The sequence below is a fragment of the Ostrea edulis genome, chromosome 6 (genome assembly GCF_947568905.1).
Source record: "Ostrea edulis chromosome 6, xbOstEdul1.1, whole genome shotgun sequence".
In the NCBI taxonomy this organism is placed as follows: Eukaryota; Metazoa; Mollusca; class Bivalvia; order Ostreida; family Ostreidae; genus Ostrea; species Ostrea edulis.
Window position 1 is genome coordinate 28,579,204 of NC_079169.1, and position 21,929 is coordinate 28,601,132.

The 21,929-nt window shown below is 33.9% G+C and overlaps 1 protein-coding gene across 6 annotated transcripts in view; it reads right to left on the minus strand.

Moving 5' to 3' along the window:
• LOC125647532 (WASH complex subunit 2-like) overlaps positions 1 to 21,382 on the minus strand; it is a 46,523-nt gene extending 25,141 nt beyond the window's left edge. For 3 of the 6 annotated variants that reach the window (XM_056142308.1, XM_056142307.1, XM_056142306.1), the window contains exons 1-10: positions 21,269 to 21,373; positions 17,638 to 17,733; positions 17,070 to 17,162; positions 16,366 to 16,437; positions 13,648 to 13,887; positions 8,354 to 8,444; positions 8,000 to 8,091; positions 2,165 to 2,266; positions 1,097 to 1,226; positions 929 to 1,000 (exon numbers count right to left, since the gene is read on the minus strand). In XM_056142308.1, coding sequence (XP_055998283.1) covers positions 929 to 1,000; positions 1,097 to 1,226; positions 2,165 to 2,266; positions 8,000 to 8,091; positions 8,354 to 8,444; positions 13,648 to 13,887; positions 16,366 to 16,437; positions 17,070 to 17,162; positions 17,638 to 17,733; positions 21,269 to 21,328 — 1,048 coding nt within the window. In that variant the 5' untranslated portion in view covers positions 21,329 to 21,373. Of the gene's footprint in view, positions 1 to 928; positions 1,001 to 1,096; positions 1,227 to 2,164; positions 2,267 to 4,187; positions 4,254 to 7,999; positions 8,092 to 8,353; positions 8,445 to 13,647; positions 13,888 to 16,365; positions 16,438 to 17,069; positions 17,163 to 17,637; positions 17,734 to 21,268 lie in introns of all 6 variants that reach the window. The other 3 variants (XM_048874241.2, XM_056142305.1, XM_056142304.1) reach the window with 2 other exon arrangements.
• Between the last annotated feature and the right edge of the window lie 547 nt (positions 21,383 to 21,929).

Sequence of the window (21,929 nt, forward strand, 5' to 3'; positions counted from 1 at the left end):
TAGCTAATAAAGTGTAATTCTTACACATTTAAATTTTGATCTACATGTATATAAACCCTCTTCCAAATTTTTGGAATAGCCTTATGAATTTCTAAAATTGGCAAGAACAATAAATAGTAATGAATGAAAGTATGGAAGAGGCATATTGTATTTGGAAATCTCAATCAACTCACATAGGTGCGTGGGTCTTGGATAATGTAGATAAAGACTATAGAGCTATAGAGGAAATTTGAACCATGATTGTGACATTTTATCCCATTCTATGATGTGGATTTTTAGTTTTCTGAGGAGAAAAAAAATTTCACATTCCTCTATAGCTATATAGCCTTTATTTACATTATCCATGACCTGCATGCTTATGTCAACTCATCTAGAGAAACCATCCATGACAAAAAAAGGCATCTGCTGGAAACATTTCTCTACTTTGTTAACATTTGTGTGTACATGTTTTGATGACGTTTGTGTGTACATGTTTTGATGACATTTGTGTGTACATGTTTTGATGATGTTTGTGTGTACATGTTTTGATGACATTTTTGTGTACATGTTCTGATGACATTTGTGTGTACATGTTTTGATGACGTTTGTGTGTACATGTTTTGATGACGTTTGTGTGTACATGTTCTGATGACATCTGTGTGTACATGTTTTGATGACATCGGTATGTACATATTTTGTTGACATTGGTTTGTACATGTACATCTTGCCAAAGCCTTATGCTTCACAAATAATCATATCACAAATAATCATAGTAGTTGCTACATTTTAGTTTATGATATTCTTCCCTTTCATAAAAATCGATACAACTGATACAGATGTTCAGCAGAGGAGAAAAAATTGACAAAAACTCAGGTATGCATGAATATTAAAGTTAGAAATTGAAAGACAGAGTATACTTTTTGTAAACCTATCATAGAAATCCCCATACCAATTTTCTCTTTTTTCTTTGTTTTTGTTTTGGAGCTACTGGTTGATTCTTTCTTCTCTCGCTTTTTCTTTTCTGTCAATACAATAGTAGATACACATAAACATCATTTACAAAACTGAAATACATACGAATTACATGGTTATAAAATGACTAGTGTAAAATTGGTACCTTTACGTTTGGTTTCCTTGGTTTCCTCAATGACTGGTTCTCCCTCATCACTCTCCTGGGCTGGTGCTGGCCCTGGAGGTCCAAGTTTCTTAGCTAACTCGGAGGCAAAATCAAGAGGAGCTGCAGATTTCTGAGAATATACAAAAAATCGATTGTTAAGGAGATTCACTGGCTCTCCTAGACAATTACACATCTCAACAAGCGGTCCACAGGCCTTAATGGTCACCTGAGCAAAGTACACATCTCAACAAGATGTTCACAAGCCTTAATGGTCACCTGAGCAAAGTACACATCTCAACAAGATGTCCACAGGCCTTAATGGTCACCTGAGCAAAGTACACATCTCAACAAGATGTCCACAGGCCTTAATGGTCACCTGAGCAAAGTACACATCTCAACAAGCGGTTCCCAGGCCTTAATGGTCACCTGAGCAAAGTACACATCTCAACAAGCAGTCCACAGGCCTTAATGGTCACCTGAGCAAAGTACACATCTCAACAAGCAGTCCACAGGCCTTAATGGTCACCTGAGCAAAGTACTTAGAAGTCTTTTACTTTGGCAAAAATGTCATCTGATCTTCCTGAATATACAGTCAGTTTTTATTTGGTCTCAACAAGAGGAAAGGGGAAGAGTTCAAAACATTACAGACATTAACCACCCATTCTCAATTAATGTGTGCAAATCACAAATCTATTTGCTGAAAAAATAAAGAATTCCAAAACTGTCCTTCTGTACTTTTTCATATAGCTAAATAATTGCAGAGAAGAGGAATGTAATTATCTGCATGTAATTGTCTTGCGTTTCATTTTTAGACAGTGATCTGCATTCTGACCTAAAAAACCCTGGACTTGAGTCCACACCTTCTGACTTGTGAGTCCCCTAATGACTCCCCATCCTATAACTTAAGAATCCCTGGACTTGAGTCTACATCTTTGACCTACATGTATGTCTGACCTAATTTAAAGCCCCCCCCCCCCTTAGCTGGATGCCCCCCCCCCCCCCCCCCAGCAGGACATACCCCCATGAGCTGAACATACCACCCCCTGAGCTGAACGTCTCCCGACTTACTTTCGGGGCAGGTACCTCCTCCTGTTCCTCTTCACTACTCTCTGACCCACTTTCTTTTTCATCCTCCTCACCAAACAAATCACTGCCCTCCGACTCAGAATCCTGTAAACAAAGATAAATTTTTCTTTTGAAATCTTTTTAACCAATGAAATGTTGTTCTTTAACCCATCATGCAGCAATGTTTACTTCATCATTAAATCATGAATAAACGGCAAGAATGGTCAAGAATGAACATTTAATCCACATAGAAATTTTTTCTCTTATTTTTTTTTTCATCCTTGAATTCACACAGTTGGGAGAAATAATAACATGAGTAGCATATTGAAATAACAGCAATTAAATTATTTGAAAAATTAAGTCATTCAAGAAGACATTTCCATTTTGACCACCTTTTCATAAAGACATTTGTGTCGAAAAGACTTTTTCTGTGTGAATAGTATATTTGTTAATATGCTAAAATATCATTAAACGTGAAAGGTAAACGTTTCCTAGAGCATGAAAATATTCATCTCTTGACCAACATAGTAATAAGGTTAATAATATTTTCGTGTTCAGCAAATAGGCCACATAGAAAATTAAGCATGTTACATTTTACAAGATCTAACTTCATAGCACTTGTTGCCCGATTTCTTCTTATAAAGCTCAGCTTGACAAAACGTGAATAAAACTGTGCTAATAAATCATAACGTAATCTTTCTAACCCACAAACCAAACAGTTATAACCTCCTTGGCAAAAAAGTACTCTTTTCAGGTTTGATGCATTAACAATTTGTTTTCTAGGTAATTCAACTCTACAGAAGCAGAGAGACTAAAATTTCAATGTTACAGATTAATTCAGTAATATCATGTGTACAGTTCTACGGATTGTATTCATTACACGCAATGTACAGTCCTCCTTCAACTCTCACTGGTTCCACTTTATTTGTCTTTCACCTTGTAAAATGACATAACTTTTCAAACTTCAAACTAATGCCATTTCACCAAACACAATGTATCAGATTAACACTTATCCATAAGATGCTATGCACTTCAATTAAAATTACCCACTTCAGTACTGTCATCATGTATATATTCCGATGTGTCTGGGAATTATAGCAAAGGAGAGTAAAACCTTGAACCCAAAGTAAATATCACAATGTCTTTCAAAAATAACACTTCATAACTCATTCCTTATTTTAAAAAAAAAGAAGGGAATCTCCTCATTTTAAATTGTTGAAATTCTATCTAAAATAGAGAGTTGTGCAAGAGACAGTAAGCTCATTTCCTCAGCTACTATGGTGAGAATACTTTACTCTGTCAGAACTATCATGTTTACTATCACAGGGTTTTGACAAGATTAGCAAACTGGTATATATAGTATATATATCCTATTATACTATGTAAACCAGTTTGCTCAGATTGTGTCAAAACCTTGTGTTTACAATGAACTTGTGGGTAGAGCCCCTGACAAGATTCTTCACACTCTATTGTCAACAAATTGGTGATCATGAATTGATACAGTAAAGGAATTTTCAGTCTTGAGATATCTAAAACATTGCATAATTTTAACAAAGATTTAAAGAATTTAACACAATCTACTTTTACTACAAATTACAGAACACGAAAACACATCCAGTAGTCATCCAAGCCCTTCCAGTCTTAATCCAAAACAAAATCATTGAGATTTTTACATCATTTGGGAGGAAACTATTCAGATATAAAAACCTCCTCATTATAAAACAAGTGCTTTGACTGCTGCAAAAAAGTTTGTGACTGTTGAGTAAAAATGGTGCACACTCTAAGAAGTTATAATTAACAGGGGTGGAGCATTTTCATTTTCCTTCATTAAATAGCATATATCTTCAAACTCCTGTACAAGCAATGAAATGGGATATACATGTATTTAGATGGATGCATTCATATCAGAGGAAATAAATGTGGGAAATTCAATGCTTTCACAGATGATGCTTGCAGAGGTGAGGGTGGGAATACAATTTACAAGAAGGACTTTGCTTGAAGGGGAGGGATATTATGTCCAATTTACCTCAGAAAATTTACTTTTGACAGGTTTAACAAAACCAGACTCCGACTCCTCCTCACTTTCAGTATACTAAAAGGCATGTATATACAATATGATCACAGAGTATTACAAAGTACAGTTTATTGCCAACAAGGCTGAGGCAATCCGGAACAAAGGGTCCTGGGACCACAACACTCACCTGAATAACACTGCTCTTACAGAAATTGGAAGCTTTGAGTTTCATAATTAGTACATAATTGCATTAAAAAAAAGTCAACTTCAAAACATGACAACACATACATGTATTACGGAGGAATAACACTGTCCAAAACATGGAAGTATACAAAAACAAGAGGCCCATGGGCCTAGAATCACTCTTCTGATACATTGTAGAACAGGCAAAAATTCTCACTAACCAAGATTCATCAATTAACAAGGTTTTAAAGACCTATCACATGATAGTGTATGAAGGGGATATAGATTAGGCAATCAAAATCCAAAGACTCAAGATGCATCAACTGACAAAGTTTGATAATTGAAGTCAAATAGTATCTGAAATATTCAGATATACATGTCAAATTCCAAAAGTAGGTCATAGTGACCTACTGTTTGGTTGACACACTCTGAAGACTCAAGACCCATCAACTGACAAAGTTTGATGATTGTAAGTCAAATAGCATCTGAAATATTCAAATATAGCCGTCAAAATCCAAAAATAGGTCACAGTGACCTACTTTTTAGTCAACACACTCTGAAGACTCAACATGCATCAATTGACAAAGTTTGATAATTGTAAGTCAAATAGTATCTGAAATATTAAAATATAGCCGTCAAATTCCAAAAGTAGGTCACGCTGACCTACTTTTTGGTCAACAAACTATGAAGACTCAAGATGCATCAACTGACAAAGTTTGATGATCCTAGCTTTCATAGTGTCCAAAATATGCATCTAAAATTGAAAATGTGAAATTTGAATGTCTGCAAAATTCAAAAAGTAAGTCACTGTGACCTACTTTTTTTTTTTATAAATATGTTTCGAGGCCTCTAGATGCATCAACTTACAAGGTTTGATGATTCTAAACCTCTCAGTATCTGAAATAACAACCTAAAATGTATTCATAAATGATTAGTCATAAAATTCAGAAAGTAGGTCATGGTGACACACTTTTCACATGACGCACTTCAAGGTCCCATGATCCATCAACTGACAACTTTTGATGATCATAGGCTCAAAAGTGTCCAAGATATGCATCAAAATCCATTTAATAATAATTACCTGCAAAATTCAAAAAGTAGGTCACCATGACTTACTTTTGAGACAACATGATATTAGGTCCTAAGATGCATCAACTGACAATATTTGATGATCCTCGTCCTTATACTAAGCAAAATATCACAGTTTTAACAAAACAAAATTTAAGGTCAACTTTGAAGTGACCTTGAGACCACATCCTCTGCCCCAGGATGATGCCTTGAACATTTTTTTAATCTACAATCTATCCTCATCCTTATGCATAAGTTTGATAATAATTTGCCTAGTGGTTCTTGAGAAGAAGATTTTTTAGTAACCACTACTGTTGTTTGCATTTTCCTAATTATCTCCCCTTGTTAAAGGGTCACAACCCTAGTTTTAGTACAAATGAAAGCCCTTGGGCCAAGGATACCCTGTGACAAATTTGACAAAAATTGGCCAAGGGGTTCTTGAGATATAGCCCTTTTTCCAAAAAGTTGACGCACACCGCACCCCAAACATATGGCCATATGATTAGCTCTTTGAGCCTTCGGCTCAGAAGAGCTAATAAAATCTGAAACACAAGTCAATTCTTTGATTTTCATACAGCACAAATTTCATAGGTGAGCTATACTTTCTAAGTTTGATTCATTTGAAGTTTTCAGTAGAGTTTTACAGATATGCTTAGCTTTACTCTGGTCCAGGTAATAAATGTTTTATCAAACTTCTACATTTCATGTGGATGATTGGATATCACTTTCACAATGGATACTTTAGGTGTTGTTTTCATCAGAATTCAAAAGATAATACACCTACATGCATATGTTTCCATGGAAACTTTGGACCCTATCTGCAGAGGGATGATGGAATACCAGTCTGACAAACTGTAGACCCACTGTTGTTTTTCTTACATGTATATATTCCTAGATTCCTCCATGTATAACACCGGACACATTTTGAGTTTCATTCAAGTCAAATTTAATAACAATTTAGTGATGGGAAATTAAAAATATTCATAACTGATTAAATCAATATAAAATATTCATAAATCAATAAAGCATGAATGTGTGTTTTATGCTTGGCAGCTGACTTTTACATTGTCATTTATCACATGACAATATGTTATCACTGTATGGTACTCTAACCCCATTTTGTTGTTTTCAATTGAAATCGAGTTCTATGCAGAGAATTTGTTTACTTAACATGGACAATTAACAAGACAATAAAAAACCAGAATGGGAGAGGCTTTAATTGACTATGGGCAATAATCATAATATTGCTAATTCGAATTAGATCCTTTTACATGTATCTAGCAATCACTTAGTTTACTTCCAAAGGATTTGATAAAAAAAACACCGGTATCTCGAGCACCGATATCTCGAATACCATGAATATGTTGAAGTGATTCGGAAGTCCCTACCACTTATTCTTTAGGAATTTTACCCTTGATATCTCAAATCCTTTTATATCTCAAACGATTTTTCTTGGTCACACCAAGTTCAAGATAATGAGGTTTGACTATTCATGTGTATTCTGTAACATTTATGTAATACAAAAGTTTGGTACCTATGTCAGAGATATAATGGCACAGATACAAGGAAAATTGTGTTCCAGAAAACTCTGCTGCTACAGTGAACAAGATACTGTAAGGGCCAAGTCCAATACGCCAGTTTCAAGATAGGAGCTCTCCTGTGTAGGAGGTACATTTAGTAGAACTTTGAGTGCCTAAGTGGGACAGAGTAAACTTACAGTCAGTTAGGAAGACAATAAAACGTATTAAAAGTGGCTTCTCTTTAAATGTGTCAATGTAGGAAATACAAAATACTATCGAAAGAATGTTTTACTAAAGTAGAAATATAAACACAATGTCATATTTGAAAGTAATATCCTAGATATGATACCTACAATCAACGAAATTACATGATATGATAAGAATTCCATGTATTTAATTACTCCCTGAATACTTATCACTTACTTAGTTTGTGTATCAGTTGAATTTGGGTGATGAAACATCGTATGAGAAACATACTGAGTACATTCACTTATGCAGTGATGAATATTCGTCCCATTCCCGCATGTAAACAAGTTGTTTCACGCCTTACTATCTACGAGAGTTCTTCAAAGGGAAATAACTCGAACATATCTCGAAACCAGCGTATTGTGCCCAAATAGTGTAGTTAAGTGAATCATGTTGTTTCTCTAACTTCAAATATGAAGCAAATTTCAACAAATGTCCCATATTAAAACAGTCATCTCATAGATATATCATAATAATACGTGAAATTTACTATGAAGTGATTGATGCCTCAAAACAGTGATGCAATAATTTGATTGGTAGATAAATGTCATGACCTCTGGCTGGTAACTAGAGCATGGCCCTCAATGTGATGTCATTAGATCCTTGTGTAGCAAACTAGTGAGTGCATCTAAAAATCTAACTTCAATCAGACTGACCTTGTGCAAACCACAAAGCAATGATTTGAATGCTCTTAAACCTAGATTTCCTTTTTTTGTCTCCTTCAAGGACACTATGCTGTATGATTACTTAGAATTTAGCACCATAAGAGCTGATACGCTGTTTGTTCAGACCCGCAGCCTTCCTTACCTCCTCCGAGGACTCCAGTTGTCCTTTATCATCCTCTTCCTCTTTCTCGGATTCACTCTCGCTCAGACTGCCCTGGTCACTCTCCTCTTCTTCTACAATTTCATAATGATACATAAATAATTAAGTGCTGCTGAGGGTAGGCACAGTTGAATAAGACAATTTTCTTTTTAAATTTTCAAAAAGCTAAACAATGCTTTGCAGGCATCGTGGTAAATAGAATTCACTACAAGGTATATCAAGAGATTTGGTCTACCCAAAAAGTTGGAGGTAGATTAACACCTTATTCATTAATTTACCTGTACCTCTACCTGATACCAAAAAGAAAAGCTAAGGTATAATTTTGTAGAAGTGTACCTGATTCCTCTTCTGCCAGACCAACTGAGTCATCCTCCATGAATCTGGGAGTTCCAATCAACAAGGGGAGAAGCCGGCTAAAGTAGGGATCCTGCACAACAAATGGATGGGGAATGAATTACTTACATTTACTACTAAGGATTTAAATCAGCTAGAATTCAAACTTCCTTGTTATCACCTTGTAGATCCACTATTGTCTAGATTATAACTTCCTTGTTATCACCTTGTAGATCCACTATTGTCTAGATTATAACATCTTTAGGCAAAAATTACATTTGATACATTTTTCCTGACCATCTTCATTTTTCAAAAGCTTAAGAAAAAATTAATTGTGTAACATTATCAGAGGCTTTTAGATGTCTGTGTCATTTCCTTCACATTTATTTATAAATCTGTTTATCAGTATCAATGTCAGATTGTAGTGTACATGTGATAAATGGCAAACCTTCAGCTCATTTTTGCCTAATTGTAAATCCATGTAACATGATACAGATTTAAAGATGTTGTACACTCTGCCCTGAGTCAGGTTACATATCATTTACTTCTTTTTGTGATAGAATGTTGAACAAGATATCGACACATTTTCCCTTCCTAATATTCTATATGCATTATAAGCATCAAAACAACATTCCTGGCTGAAAGAAATTTTAAATAAGCCTTTCAATTCTCATATTTTCATCGTAATTATAACAATGTTGAAATTTCAAAATAGAAATTTGATACACATGCATCATACAGCTGTGATGTAAAATATCCCCATAATCTATAGCTGCAGTTGTCTTTCTGGTCCCTACTAATATTCACAGAATTTCTCTTCCTGATCTAGCAGTCTATTTCACTGAGCACATTAACTTCACCTGGTGGGGTCCATCATTTTCTAGGCATGTCTATTACATGTTCATTTTACCAGCAGCTCATTCCTGAATACATGTATATAATTTAATTTCCATTCACAATGATAGAATTTTTTTTCATATTCTGTGTTATCAAATTTTTATTAGCCCAATTTGTTTGTTGTTACTTTTTAACAAAAGCCTTTACATGGCTCTATGACAATAAATTGAGAATAGACTCAAGTCAAAAAGGAGATTTTGTATAACCATGATTGTATAATCTTGGTGTATATATACTCTTGGTTTCAAAATCACAAATTTCTCACAGACATTTGGAATCAAATCTCCACATGAACTTTATTGACTGTCTTTATCAATACTATATTGATTAGATTAATTTGATAATTTGACTTAAAGGGGCATGGACATGATTTGAGCTGAAAATTTAAAAAATTTATTTTTCCATTTCTAATGTTTAGAATGCATAACTATTAAAGATGTTTCTAATGGTCAACAAAAATTTGAATGTCAGTTGTCGAGGTATATGGGAGATTCAGAGCTCACAATTCTTTGTTATGTAAACAAGGCCTGTGCCATGTTTTTGTTTACATAGGTTAAATATACAAGTAATAGTTCATTTAAAGCAGATTTTTCAATTTTCAAGTTAATTCTGAACACCATTCAATAGTTTCTAGTGTTTAGCACATGCCATTTTGTTGTAAACATGCTATTTTCTAATAAGCAATCTATATGTAAACAAAAACATGACATGAGCTTTGTTTACATAACAAAGAATTGTGAGTGCTGTATCTCACTTGTAACTCAAAAACTGATATTCAAATTTTGGTTGACCATCAGAAATACTTTAGATAAGCATTTTAAACAATGAAAATGGATAAATAAATTTTTTAGCTCCACCATGTCCATGTCCCTCTAAGTCTATTCTCAGTTTATGGTCATGGAGCCCAGTAAACAGTTTAAAATGCATGTTTCTTTTGACATTTTAACTGCAATATATCCAAATTTTGAGGAATATTTATTGCATAGAATAAGGTAAATCTAATCAGTAATACCACAAACTGTGAGCAAATATTTCATATCACAATGCTGTATACAGGAACAGGGAAATAGTTATGCTTGAAAACTTTAATTTTTGGACTCACAATGTTTGATGAAAACATATAAATTTACCAACTTTATGATGTCATTTGAAAACAGGAATCAGATGTGATGAAAACTAGTACTTATTGTAACGGGGACCGTTACAGATGTTCCCCAAACATTCCCCCATTTAGTAAGTGGTGACATTTATTTCAGTACAAGTTGTTTTGACCTTTGCAAACTGTGTAGCATGTGAATATATAACTATCTTATAACGTTCAGTCCATTTCATACTAGTTCAAATCAGTTATAAAGATCTGAGAGTTTTGTGCACGTGCACATACGTGCATGCACGTGCATATAAATAATTCGACCATCTTGATACATTAGAAGTCTTACCATATGAGTACAAGAGAAGTTTCACAACAGTTCAATGAAAAACGAGAAATTAACGGCAACTCAAAACTACAAAGACCGAAATCAATGCACGTGCATACACGTGCGCGTGAGTACGACACAGCAATTTTGTTGATGCTATTCAATAGACATTTGAACAATATACTTACTATATGAATTTGGTATCGATTGCTTCACTCTTAAGAAAGTTATTGGGATTTGAAAATCGTCCAATCAGAATTAACCGCACGTGCATGCGCGTGCAGGGAAGTTATTTTGAGACTATTAATAAATTGAGAGGCCCGAAACATACCTGCAACCTAATTTTCAAACCTATTCATTGCAATCTCAAAATGTTATAGACCAATACTTAAATTTAGACGTCAAAAATTACAATGCACGCGCATTCACGCGCACGCAATTTTGATAATGGAAAATTTGTTGACACCATTTCATAGACATTCATATCATAGATCCTCAGGGTAAATTTGAATTCATTTCAGTTTTTAATTCAATAGTTATGACCATTTTAGTACCCGAAAAATGAAAGAAAAGCTATGCACGTGCATACACGGGCACGTGAGTATGACTCAGCATCAATGTTGATGTCCTTCAATAGACATTTGATAGATATACTTACAGTATGAATTTCATATTGTTTCCATCATTTATAAGAAAGTTATGGCGATTTGAAAATCGTCCAATCAGAATTAAGTACACGTGCATGCACGTGCCGGATAGTTATTTTGACTGTTTTCGTTTGTTAAGAATATCAAGATACATATACAATACAAGTTTGAAAAGATTTTGACAAAAAACAAAAAAGTTATGGTCATTGAAAGAATTGAATATTCAAATGTCAATGCACGTGCGTGCGCATGCGCGTTTTCAAATTTTATAACATAGATTTGTAGATATTTATAATCTCTACATATCCTGCAAATATCATTAAATTGTCTTAATTTACATGAAAGTTATAAACGGTTTTGTCTTATCCAATCGAATTGAAGCACACGTGCATGCGCATGCAGAATTGAAATTTTGACGATGCCAAACGGTTAAGGGTCTCAAGTTATACCTGCAATATAAATATCAAACGATTTCATTGAAAAATAAAAAAGTTAGACGCATTCCAAAGTTTGTAAACAAAAAATCCAATGCACGTGCATGCACATGCATGCATTTTCAGACAAAATGACGTTCGTTCCGCACATCTACATAGAGTATTCTATCATCCTAAAAAGGTTTCATATTGATCCCTTCAGTAGTTTCTGAGAACACTCGTGGACAAAAAAGGGTGACAAGAATAAAGAAAGAATAATAATAATAATAATAAGAAACAGAGTAAAACCAATATGTTCCCAAACTTTGTTTGGGGAACATAATAAATTCTAATTTTCTGTTTGTGGAAATTAAACAGAGATTATGATCGTATTTCAAAGAACTTCAAAAATGTTTAAAATTCACACTGAGCTGCTGTCACACCTAGTTTTTAACCAATCAAAACGAAGGAAAATCTATAAATCATTCTGAAGCATGTGCGTTACATAGGATTACTAGTAAACGTAAAAGAACAATAAGCTGATCAAAACATTTTTAATTAAAAATACCTAAGGACATTATTATTATTATTTGTAAAAATCAATTCATTGTATAAATGAAACAAGATATGTTTGACATGGTGAAACACCATGCCCCGGTGTTGGTTACATACAAATGTTGCCAGCTTGAACTTGAGCCTGGTAATTTCACTGACCTTTATCATTCAAGGACCTCAATCTTGAGATCGCAGCATGAAGTGTTATCTTGTACATTTCAAAAGTTATAGCCAAGTACGATGGTCCAAGTAACAAACAGACCAAACAAAGAGACAGACCACAAGCAATGTATCGGCCCCAATCTTTGATCTTAGGGGCATATAGAATTCTTGAAATTATTAAAATTGATGAAAAATACATTGTATACATCAACTCAACCTTACAGATTCTCACAAATTCAATTTCCAAACACCAAGGCATACAATTGAGTTAATGTACAAATTTTAAGCTCTTGTTGTTTGGTTATGACCACGGGCAATTATATTGTCTGGGTTTGAATTTAATATTAAAGAGTAAAGGTATAGAACTCTAAATATAGGGTACCCAAGTTCACTGATGTAAAAACAATAAACCAAATGGTATAAAATTCTACTCTGTATATATCCCTATAAACACGCACTCTGACAACACTCACCTTAGCTTTCAGTCTATATATCCCTATAAACACACACTCTGACAACTCTCACCTTAGCTTTCAGTCTATATATCCCTATAAACACACACTCTGACAACTCTCACCTTAGCTTTCAGTCTATATACATGTATCCCTATAAACACACACTCTGACAACACTCACCTTAGCTTTCAGTCTATATATCCCTATAAAAACACACTCTGACAACACTCCCCTTAGCTTTCAGTCTATATATCCCTATAAACACACACTCTGACAACACTCACCTTAGCTTTCAGTCTATATATCCCTATAAACACACACTCTGACAACACTCCCCTTAGCTTTCAGTCTATATATCCCTATAAACACACACTCTGACAACACTCACCTTAGCTTTCAGTCTATATATCCCTATAAACACACACTGACAACTCTCACCTTAGCTTTCAGTCTATATATCCCTATAAACACACACTCTGACAATTCTCACCTTAGCTTTCAGTCTATATATCCCTATAAACACACACTCTGACAACACTCACCTTAGCTTTCAGTCTATATATCCCTATAAACACACACTCTGACAACACTCACCTTAGCTTTCAGTCTATATATCCCTATAAACACACACTCTGACAATTCTCACCTTAGCTTTCAGTCTATATATCCCTATAAACACACACTCTGACAACACTCACCTTAGCTTTCAGTCTATATATCCCTATAAACACACACTCTGACAACACTCACCTTAGCTTCCAGCAGCGGGTCAGCCCTGTATCCCGTTTCCTCTTCCTCTGAGTCTGAATCTGCCACATGGCTGTCCAGTTGTTCAAAAGCTTGATCAATGACATTGATGCCTAACTCTAAGGCCTCTTTCACCTTCGGAATCAGCTCTGACTCTCGCTGTTCCCGTGTTTTCTCTTTTTCATCATTTTCTTCTCCGGCTTTTGCTGTGTCATCCTGGCTGACATCTTCATCATAGACCCTCTATAAATTGTTTTAACCAGAAGGATGTATGTGTGATGTTTTTATTTGAAGAGAAAGTTTTTAACGACAATAAGAAATCTGAAAAGCAGCATCTATAGACAAATGTTAAAGCAATGCTAGCTGTCATTTTGGTGTCAAAAATTTTTGTTGAAAAATTGTGATTTACTACTTAAATGACAGAAAAAATAAGGTTTGCAGACTTTTGTTATTCAATATTTGTGTTAGAAAACCTATCCAGAGGCTCTGAATGAAGCAAAATTACATTATTGTCTTTCCATACAAAAATTTATTTCTATATACAGTGAATCTTCTCAAAACCGGCCCCTCAGAAAACCGGTTCTCCCTGAATATCGGCCGATTTTTAAAGTCCCGGCAGAAATCTTAACATTTCCTCACAAAGAAAATCTTACAAAACCGGCCACCCCTGAAAACTGGACAACGGCCACTTTTTAAATAACATTTGTTAACAAACGTGTAATTTACCCTTATAATACCAGCCACATTTTGAAGATGAGAGAATTTTGGACAGATGGGTGATCAAGCTGGGCCAGGTGTGAAAATGACTGACCAACTGGCCATGTAGGAAATTATCAACCGGAGGTGTGAAAAACACAAGTGGCCTTTTTAATTACTATGGTTAACCTGTGCTGTTAAGGGTGTTAAATGACAATTGGCTAATCCAAGTGACCCTTCCAAATTCTGTACAATATGTAATAAACAGATACTAACATACTGAATGAATACATTATCTAACGTCATATTGTTGCATCATACAATCACATGGATATAAACAGTAGTTGATAAAGAACAACCCATGACTGTTAATGATGATAATCAAAAGATAAATTAATTTTCTTTAATTAATTTATTTATTTAATAATCAATTTAATTAATTTTGGTTTCCTTAGACTTAGAATTCCTAAGAAATATTCAAATTATAATTTCATACTTACTACTGTACTTTTCAAAATTGTCAAAACAAAATTGTTAATGACATAAGTGACGGACAAAAACAGAGTGTTTTTGGTGAGAGGAATTTCAATAATAGGCCTCTGTGTTTTCTTTATGTATCCTGTTATAGATTTTCAGTTTAAAATTAGATTATTTCAGCGAGAATATTTCTTGGAATAATTACCAGTAGGTACAAGTGGACTAATTTTATCTCTACCGATAATTGATCATTGATCACCAAATCAAAGTGAACAGTACCTCCTTTGTAAAAATTAAGATAGAATGTCTCGAATTGCTAAATTCTCGGTAAACCGGCCACCCCTCTAAACCGGCCGGGTTTTTTTTTTTCGGTCTGAGAGCCAGCCGGTTCAGAGAAGTTTCACTGTAATGCTATATATTCAATAGAATAAAAATCTTTATCTTGATAAAATCTTAAACTTAACTCTAAATTTATCAATGACTATGGTTAAAGTTTTATACAAAACTATCATAATAACACATTTTTACAACAACAACAAATTTTCAGATTTAGAGCTAATATTACTTTAAAGTTGAAGAAATATGAAATTAAGATGATCGAAATAAATGCTTACTTAAAAAAACATTAAAATAAGCCAATTTGCACATAGGCGCTTGTTTGATAAACTTGACAAGCTATACTATATAATAACACAATAACAATGCTATTATATAATATAGCTTGCCAAGTTCATGAAACAAGCGCCTGTGAATTTGCACTAATATCCTAGTATAAACAGTAAATACCAGCGACAAAATAGGATCATATAATAAGCATTTCTTTCTGTTCTTAATCCTTGAATATATGTACTAATTTCTTCCTTGCATTCAGGCAATTAAACTGCAGTAGTGCAGGGCATTAAAGGGACTGGTTCACGATTTTTGAAAAAAATATTTTTCATATTTGATGTCAAACATTAAAAATATAACTGATTAATTGATGACAGCCAAAATTTTGAACTTCTGAACGCAAGAATAAAAGCAATATTTTAGCCTTAAATCTGTGTTATGTAAACAAAGACTCGAGTCTGTTCATGTATACAAACAAACCAGTGAAATGTTAATTTTGTAATAAAAGCATCCTAATTTTGCAAAGTTACAAATTTTAACTTTTGGATGACACATTTTACCCCAAAAATGCTTGAAATGTGAAAGATATAATAAACTTAAATCGATATCCATTTTTTTTTGAAAATTTCGTAAATATAACATACCGCAATCTTTGTTTACCAAACAAATAATAGACTCTCTAAAATGAGCTTCTGTAATGATGTATAACCTTGATTTTTATGTGAAATCTTTTAAATACAATATATTTTGATCATTAAAAGTGAAAAACAAAATTTTGGGGGAAATCGTGAATCAGTCCCTTTAAGTCCCATCTTGCATGTAAACAGATTCTTTTCACACCTTACCATGTACGACAGTTCACAAAAGGGAAATAACTTGCACACATCTCAAATCTTGTATATTGAAGACATTTACATTATGAAATACATAAAGTCTTACATTTTCCACAAATTGAGTATTGGCCAGCATGATGAAGTCATTGAAGACATTGTTAGCTCTAACACCAGTCATCTGTAAACAGTTTTTCAATAGTGTCAAATCAACTAATAATCCACATTCAAATTCCCTTTAAATTTAGGAGACAATAAATTCAGATATAACTACACAATCCCAGAATCAACAAGAACCTGCTCAGCGTTATGTATGCATATGATATAAATAATTACCATATTTACTTGCCTATAATACAGATTTTTGAGAAAGTTTGGTTTTAAACTCTAGGTCCAACTTACAATCGAATCATAAAAAAACTGGTAGTTATTTTACAAACTACGACAACTCTCATTATTATAGTTCATAAAAGTTTTGTCATATTATAAATCATTTATGATTAAATGCATTACAACAACGATATGAAAATGATTTGTTGAGAGAAAAAAATCAAATACTGTTGTCTTTTCTTATAACAGAATTTTAAATGGAGGTATAAAAACAATAGAGCTTTGATTTGAAATTGTTGACCAATTCTGACAAAAAATCGTACTGACTTATACTTGGGGCAATGGCAAATTCTTCCTAAATAAATTCTTCCTAAATTAACTTAAAAAATACAACTGACTTATAGTCAGATTGACTTTTAGAGGAGTATATATGGTAAGCCTTTCAATTAGTTGTAAGTCATTAATATTAATTGACTCTCTGACCTTTGAATCATGCATCAATCCATCCACTTCTTTCTCTATTTCGTGAACACGGGAAATCATCTTTTGGGAAAAATCTTTCAAGTACAATAGCAACTGAAAAAGATGCTATTTGTTATAATATACTGTATAGTCAAACTCATTAAAATAAGTTCTACAGGGATACTCAAAGTACAATCTTAATTATGTAGAAAACATCAATGGTGTTACAAATATAATATATCAATGTCATCTCTTGATTTCAACTGTTACAGTGTTCTAAAATTTCTTTTGAAAATTTAGGTAATTCACATTTCACATATACATGTATTTATAACATTTCATAATTTTTCTTCTGCAACAGTGACATTCCATAGATTAAAAATTCTGACATGATATACATGTATTTGAGGTGATAAATTATGTTGCGAAAGTCAGGATAAAAACAGCACAAAACTTACATAAAGGAATGCACATACAGACTGAACATTTCTAATTTTATTCCATTTTATATCCAGACAATAAGTACTTCAGAGAATTGCTAGCAAAAAAAACCCCCTGCAGCACTGTGTTACACAAAATCAAGCTTTACCCCTGCATCCCCAGACAGTGACCAATTGTTTGCATCCTTTCTCATCTCCTCTACAGTCCACGGTCTCTCCCAGGGTTTGCCCCCATCAGCAGGCATCTATGAAAACACATCAACATTTTAAAATTTCATTAGCCCAACCATACACAAATCTATCAGTCATTCACATTTACAAAAGTTTTACAATTGCCTTTATAAGTATTAAACTTAAAACAAACTTTGGGAAACTGATCAATCAAATTGATAATTTGAAAGCAAATGTTACAGGTTGTACACTTTTGTTTGCTGAAGTTTGAGACAGTTAAAATTTTAAAATGAACATGATAGCTAAACTATCAATGGGAATGTGATATGTGCTGACAGTATACCATACATGTATGTACTACATACTCAATCCTGTTCACGGACTTACTGGAACAATAAAGATCTAGAACAGTCTTATTGGAGTGATCAACATAGTGTAATGCTTCTCCAAGTCCAGTTCTTTTGACTCTAAAATCTATATGAATCATTCGTCAACGTTGTGTCAAATGTGCATTACCTTACACTACTTGACACCAAAATCAATAGGGACCATCCAGATCCTCATTCCATTGCTAGTTAATATGTAAAGTTTGGTGACCCCTCGTGAAAAGATTCAGACACCAATCCATCTTATTGATGATTAAATGGTGCAACAACCTGATTCCAGTATTACTCTATCCCCTAACTTTCTTAAGAGTGGGGCATTTTGCCTACTACCTAGTGTTGACTAATTCAATTTACATGTATATATAATAGATACATTTTATAAATGTTTGTTGTGAAGTAGGTGGGACACTTCAAAACAATAAATCATCTTAGTAAGGAATAAACTAATTTACCATTGAAGTATTAGTAAAGTCATTTAATAAGTATAGTATATATGTTAGATAATTGCAACTGCTAGACCTTATCTTTTTTTAATTAGAAAGACCATATCAGAATTTGTTTTTCATGTAAAGCAATATCAAATTCTTTATTCATTGCATACATTAGATGATAATCCACTTAAAATTCATGAAAATGATCCAATACACTTTTGATATATCTTGACCCTTTGACTAAAGTTTTGAGTGTCATTCTCATACATGTAAACAATTCAATGTCAATAGTAATTTTATTCATTTAGTTGAACATTCTCCAACTCTTCTCATGTTTGTACACTGCAAATAATTCTCAATCTGTTCACGTCATTGGAGCCAATGAGTAGTCATCAATGTGGTTAACACATTGGGAACACTTCTTCTTTAGCGAGAATAAATTTATCCTGTACATCTGAGAAAAACACCCATGGAGTACATCTCTTCGTGTTACATATGAAAAGACAAGGTGCTGAAATGCGTGATACTTCTCCAAATATATATAAATCAAAGCAAAAACACTCATGATGTGCATTGAATTTCAGCCTCCTTCCCTCTTACGTAGCAACGTTGATATGAAATTTCTTGACATTTTTGTTAATTTCATAGAGATTAGAGACGATTCACGTCATGGGTGCGAGTGTGTCACACTTAGTTATTAAACCTAAGCATTGCACGGAATTTGTCATTATTTTCAACAGGCACCTGATGTGTGGATAGCTTGTATAGATTTTCTGTACCCCGTGAATCAGTCTCAAAGCAGGTAGCTCCGTTTGTTTACATGATTTGTTGCACACCTACATTTTTTACTCTCATGTAGTCATTTATCAGAAGAAAGGGTTATTTTATTCCAAATGATAGACAAATCATGTAAGAATTTTGTAAAGATGGACAGTGATCAAAAGCTTATCTGACTAATGACCAATGAAAATGAAAATATCCTCATCCAAATTAGTAAGATGATTTTAAACAGTGGGATATAATACTACAAATGTTACATTTCATTGCATTATGCACATTTTCTTTCTTCATCATATTTTACACTTGTAGGCTGTCATGGCTACTGGGAGTACAAGACCAACAGTCTGGTACAACAATTTACTGCCAGATTGTTAACAGGCACTGTCTCTTGGTGCTCCCTGTAATCAGGTCAACATATCGTGTTTTTTTTTGTTTTTGTTTTTTTAATTTTCTCATATAACGCTATTCTCTTTTATATAAGTATTCTAACCTTCCTGCTTTAGACATAAAACATTCATAACAACTGGATCCTACGTGTACATATGTAATATACTTGCATGCTGTATTCAGTAAGATGATTTTGAACAGTGTAATGTGATACTGCAAGTCTTTGCATTGTACACATTTCCTTTGCTTTACACTGTAAGCTGTCTTGGTTAGGCCAAGTAAAATTAATTAGTAGATTATCATTCCCGCCCGCCCCTCGAAAATCGTCCCGCCCCGATTTTTTTTATTTTTCAAAATTACGATTTCCGGATATTTTTACGTCCGGTCCGGTATCGTAAACGTACTTTGTTTCACTTTGCCGTTTGGAAACCCAAATACACATGTAATTATGATTTATAAAGCCTTTTCTCAATGAGAGAAGGCATTTTCGAGGTCAAGAATACCATGGCGAAAAATAAAATCCTCCCACCCGCCCCATTTTTTTGTGAAGTTTGAATGATAATCTACTAATTAATTCTACTTGGCCTTACTGGGAGTACAAGATCAACAGTCTGGTACAATAGATTTACTACCAGACTGTTAACAGGCACTGTCCCTTGGTGCCCCCTGTAATCAAGCAAACAATTCACGCCTTCTTTAACACTTCTTACTATTGTTTTCATTTATATAATCATTCTATTTTCTCCCTGCATTAGCATAAAACATTCAGAACAACTGGATCCTACATGTACATGTGTTTTATACTTGCATACTGTTCTTACTGAAATATAATTATACCGTTTTGATTGCAATTTTATATGTATTCACACAACACTATCATTATCTGCTATTCCAGAAACTGATGTGTGAAGCAGTTGGGTTATTTCATCTACCATGTTGTTAATTTAAATCTTGTCTGTAATCAGTATTTCATATATAATTATAGATATGTGCAGTGCAGAAGTGTGAACTCTGTCAGTATTACCGGTAGTACGTCTAAATGATTGTTATTTATTTTCATTGTTATAATCAATTGCCTGTTAACATGTACATGCCCCCCGAGGGCCCTTGATTGGTGAATAAACTATTCTATCTATATTAGTATCTCACAAGTGGTCATCTCTAAAGCTTACAGAAGGTTGAAACTGACTATTCAGAATGACTTATGAGGGTGATCGGTGGGGATATTATATATTTTGGATAAATTATTGGTTCTGTATAAAATAATTTCTTTCTAGAAAGGGGGGGGGGGGGGGGGGGTACGTACATAAGATCTATAGATACAAGCTATCCACACTTCAGGTGCCTGTGTTATTTTCAATAAAGAACTGTTTATGGTATTGTTTACTTACTCGCTAATGAGGGATAATCACGTTTTAGCAATAATATCTTATTCTAGGGGAATCGTTCCCAACCTGGTTGATGGTTCAGTATTAAATGTAAGTGTTAGAGGAAATTCGAAATATTCAAAGTTGACGAATGCCATTACAGCTATCTTGACAAATAAACAAGGGTATAAACATTTCGGGTTCTGAAAACAAAATATATACATTGTACTATAGCTGTTACATTCAATAAGATATTACCGTCGCAGAATTTGACGTCGTCTGCGATGCCTCTAGTGGGGGTGTTTCTACGTCCGCCATTGTTTATGTGTGTGTGGAATATGTCACATGATACTGATATATGACTTCCGCTTTCTATTTTGGAATGAATGCATTCGGCTTCGCTCCTAAGCTCGGCCTTTTCCGTCAAGTCTAAGCACTTTGTATCCTCACGAAATGAAAGATAAACTTCAAATGTAAATTGTGCTAGGCCTACAACACAAGTGGTGTAAAGAGAACGTGGATTTCATTTTTTTTTTTTTTTTTTTTTGTGAATTTGTAGACTACTGAAATCACAAAACTTTTCTCAAATCAACATCAAAACGTTGACTTTTCAACACTTCAAATTACAGGACCATTCCTCGCGATGAATTAAATACTAGACTTTTGAACACCATATATAATTGCATGATTCTTCAATACATTTTCCGTGGGGATCCGGATTAGAATAGGTCCTCAGTATCCCCTTGCTTTTCGTAAGAGACGACTAAATGGAGGCGGTCCTTTGGATGAGACCGCAAAAACCGAGGTCCTGTGTCACAGCAGGTGTGGCACGATAAAGATCCCTCCCTGCTCAAAGCCCATAAGCGCCGAGCATAGGCCTAAATTTTGCAGCCCTTCACCGGCAATATGAGTGAAATAT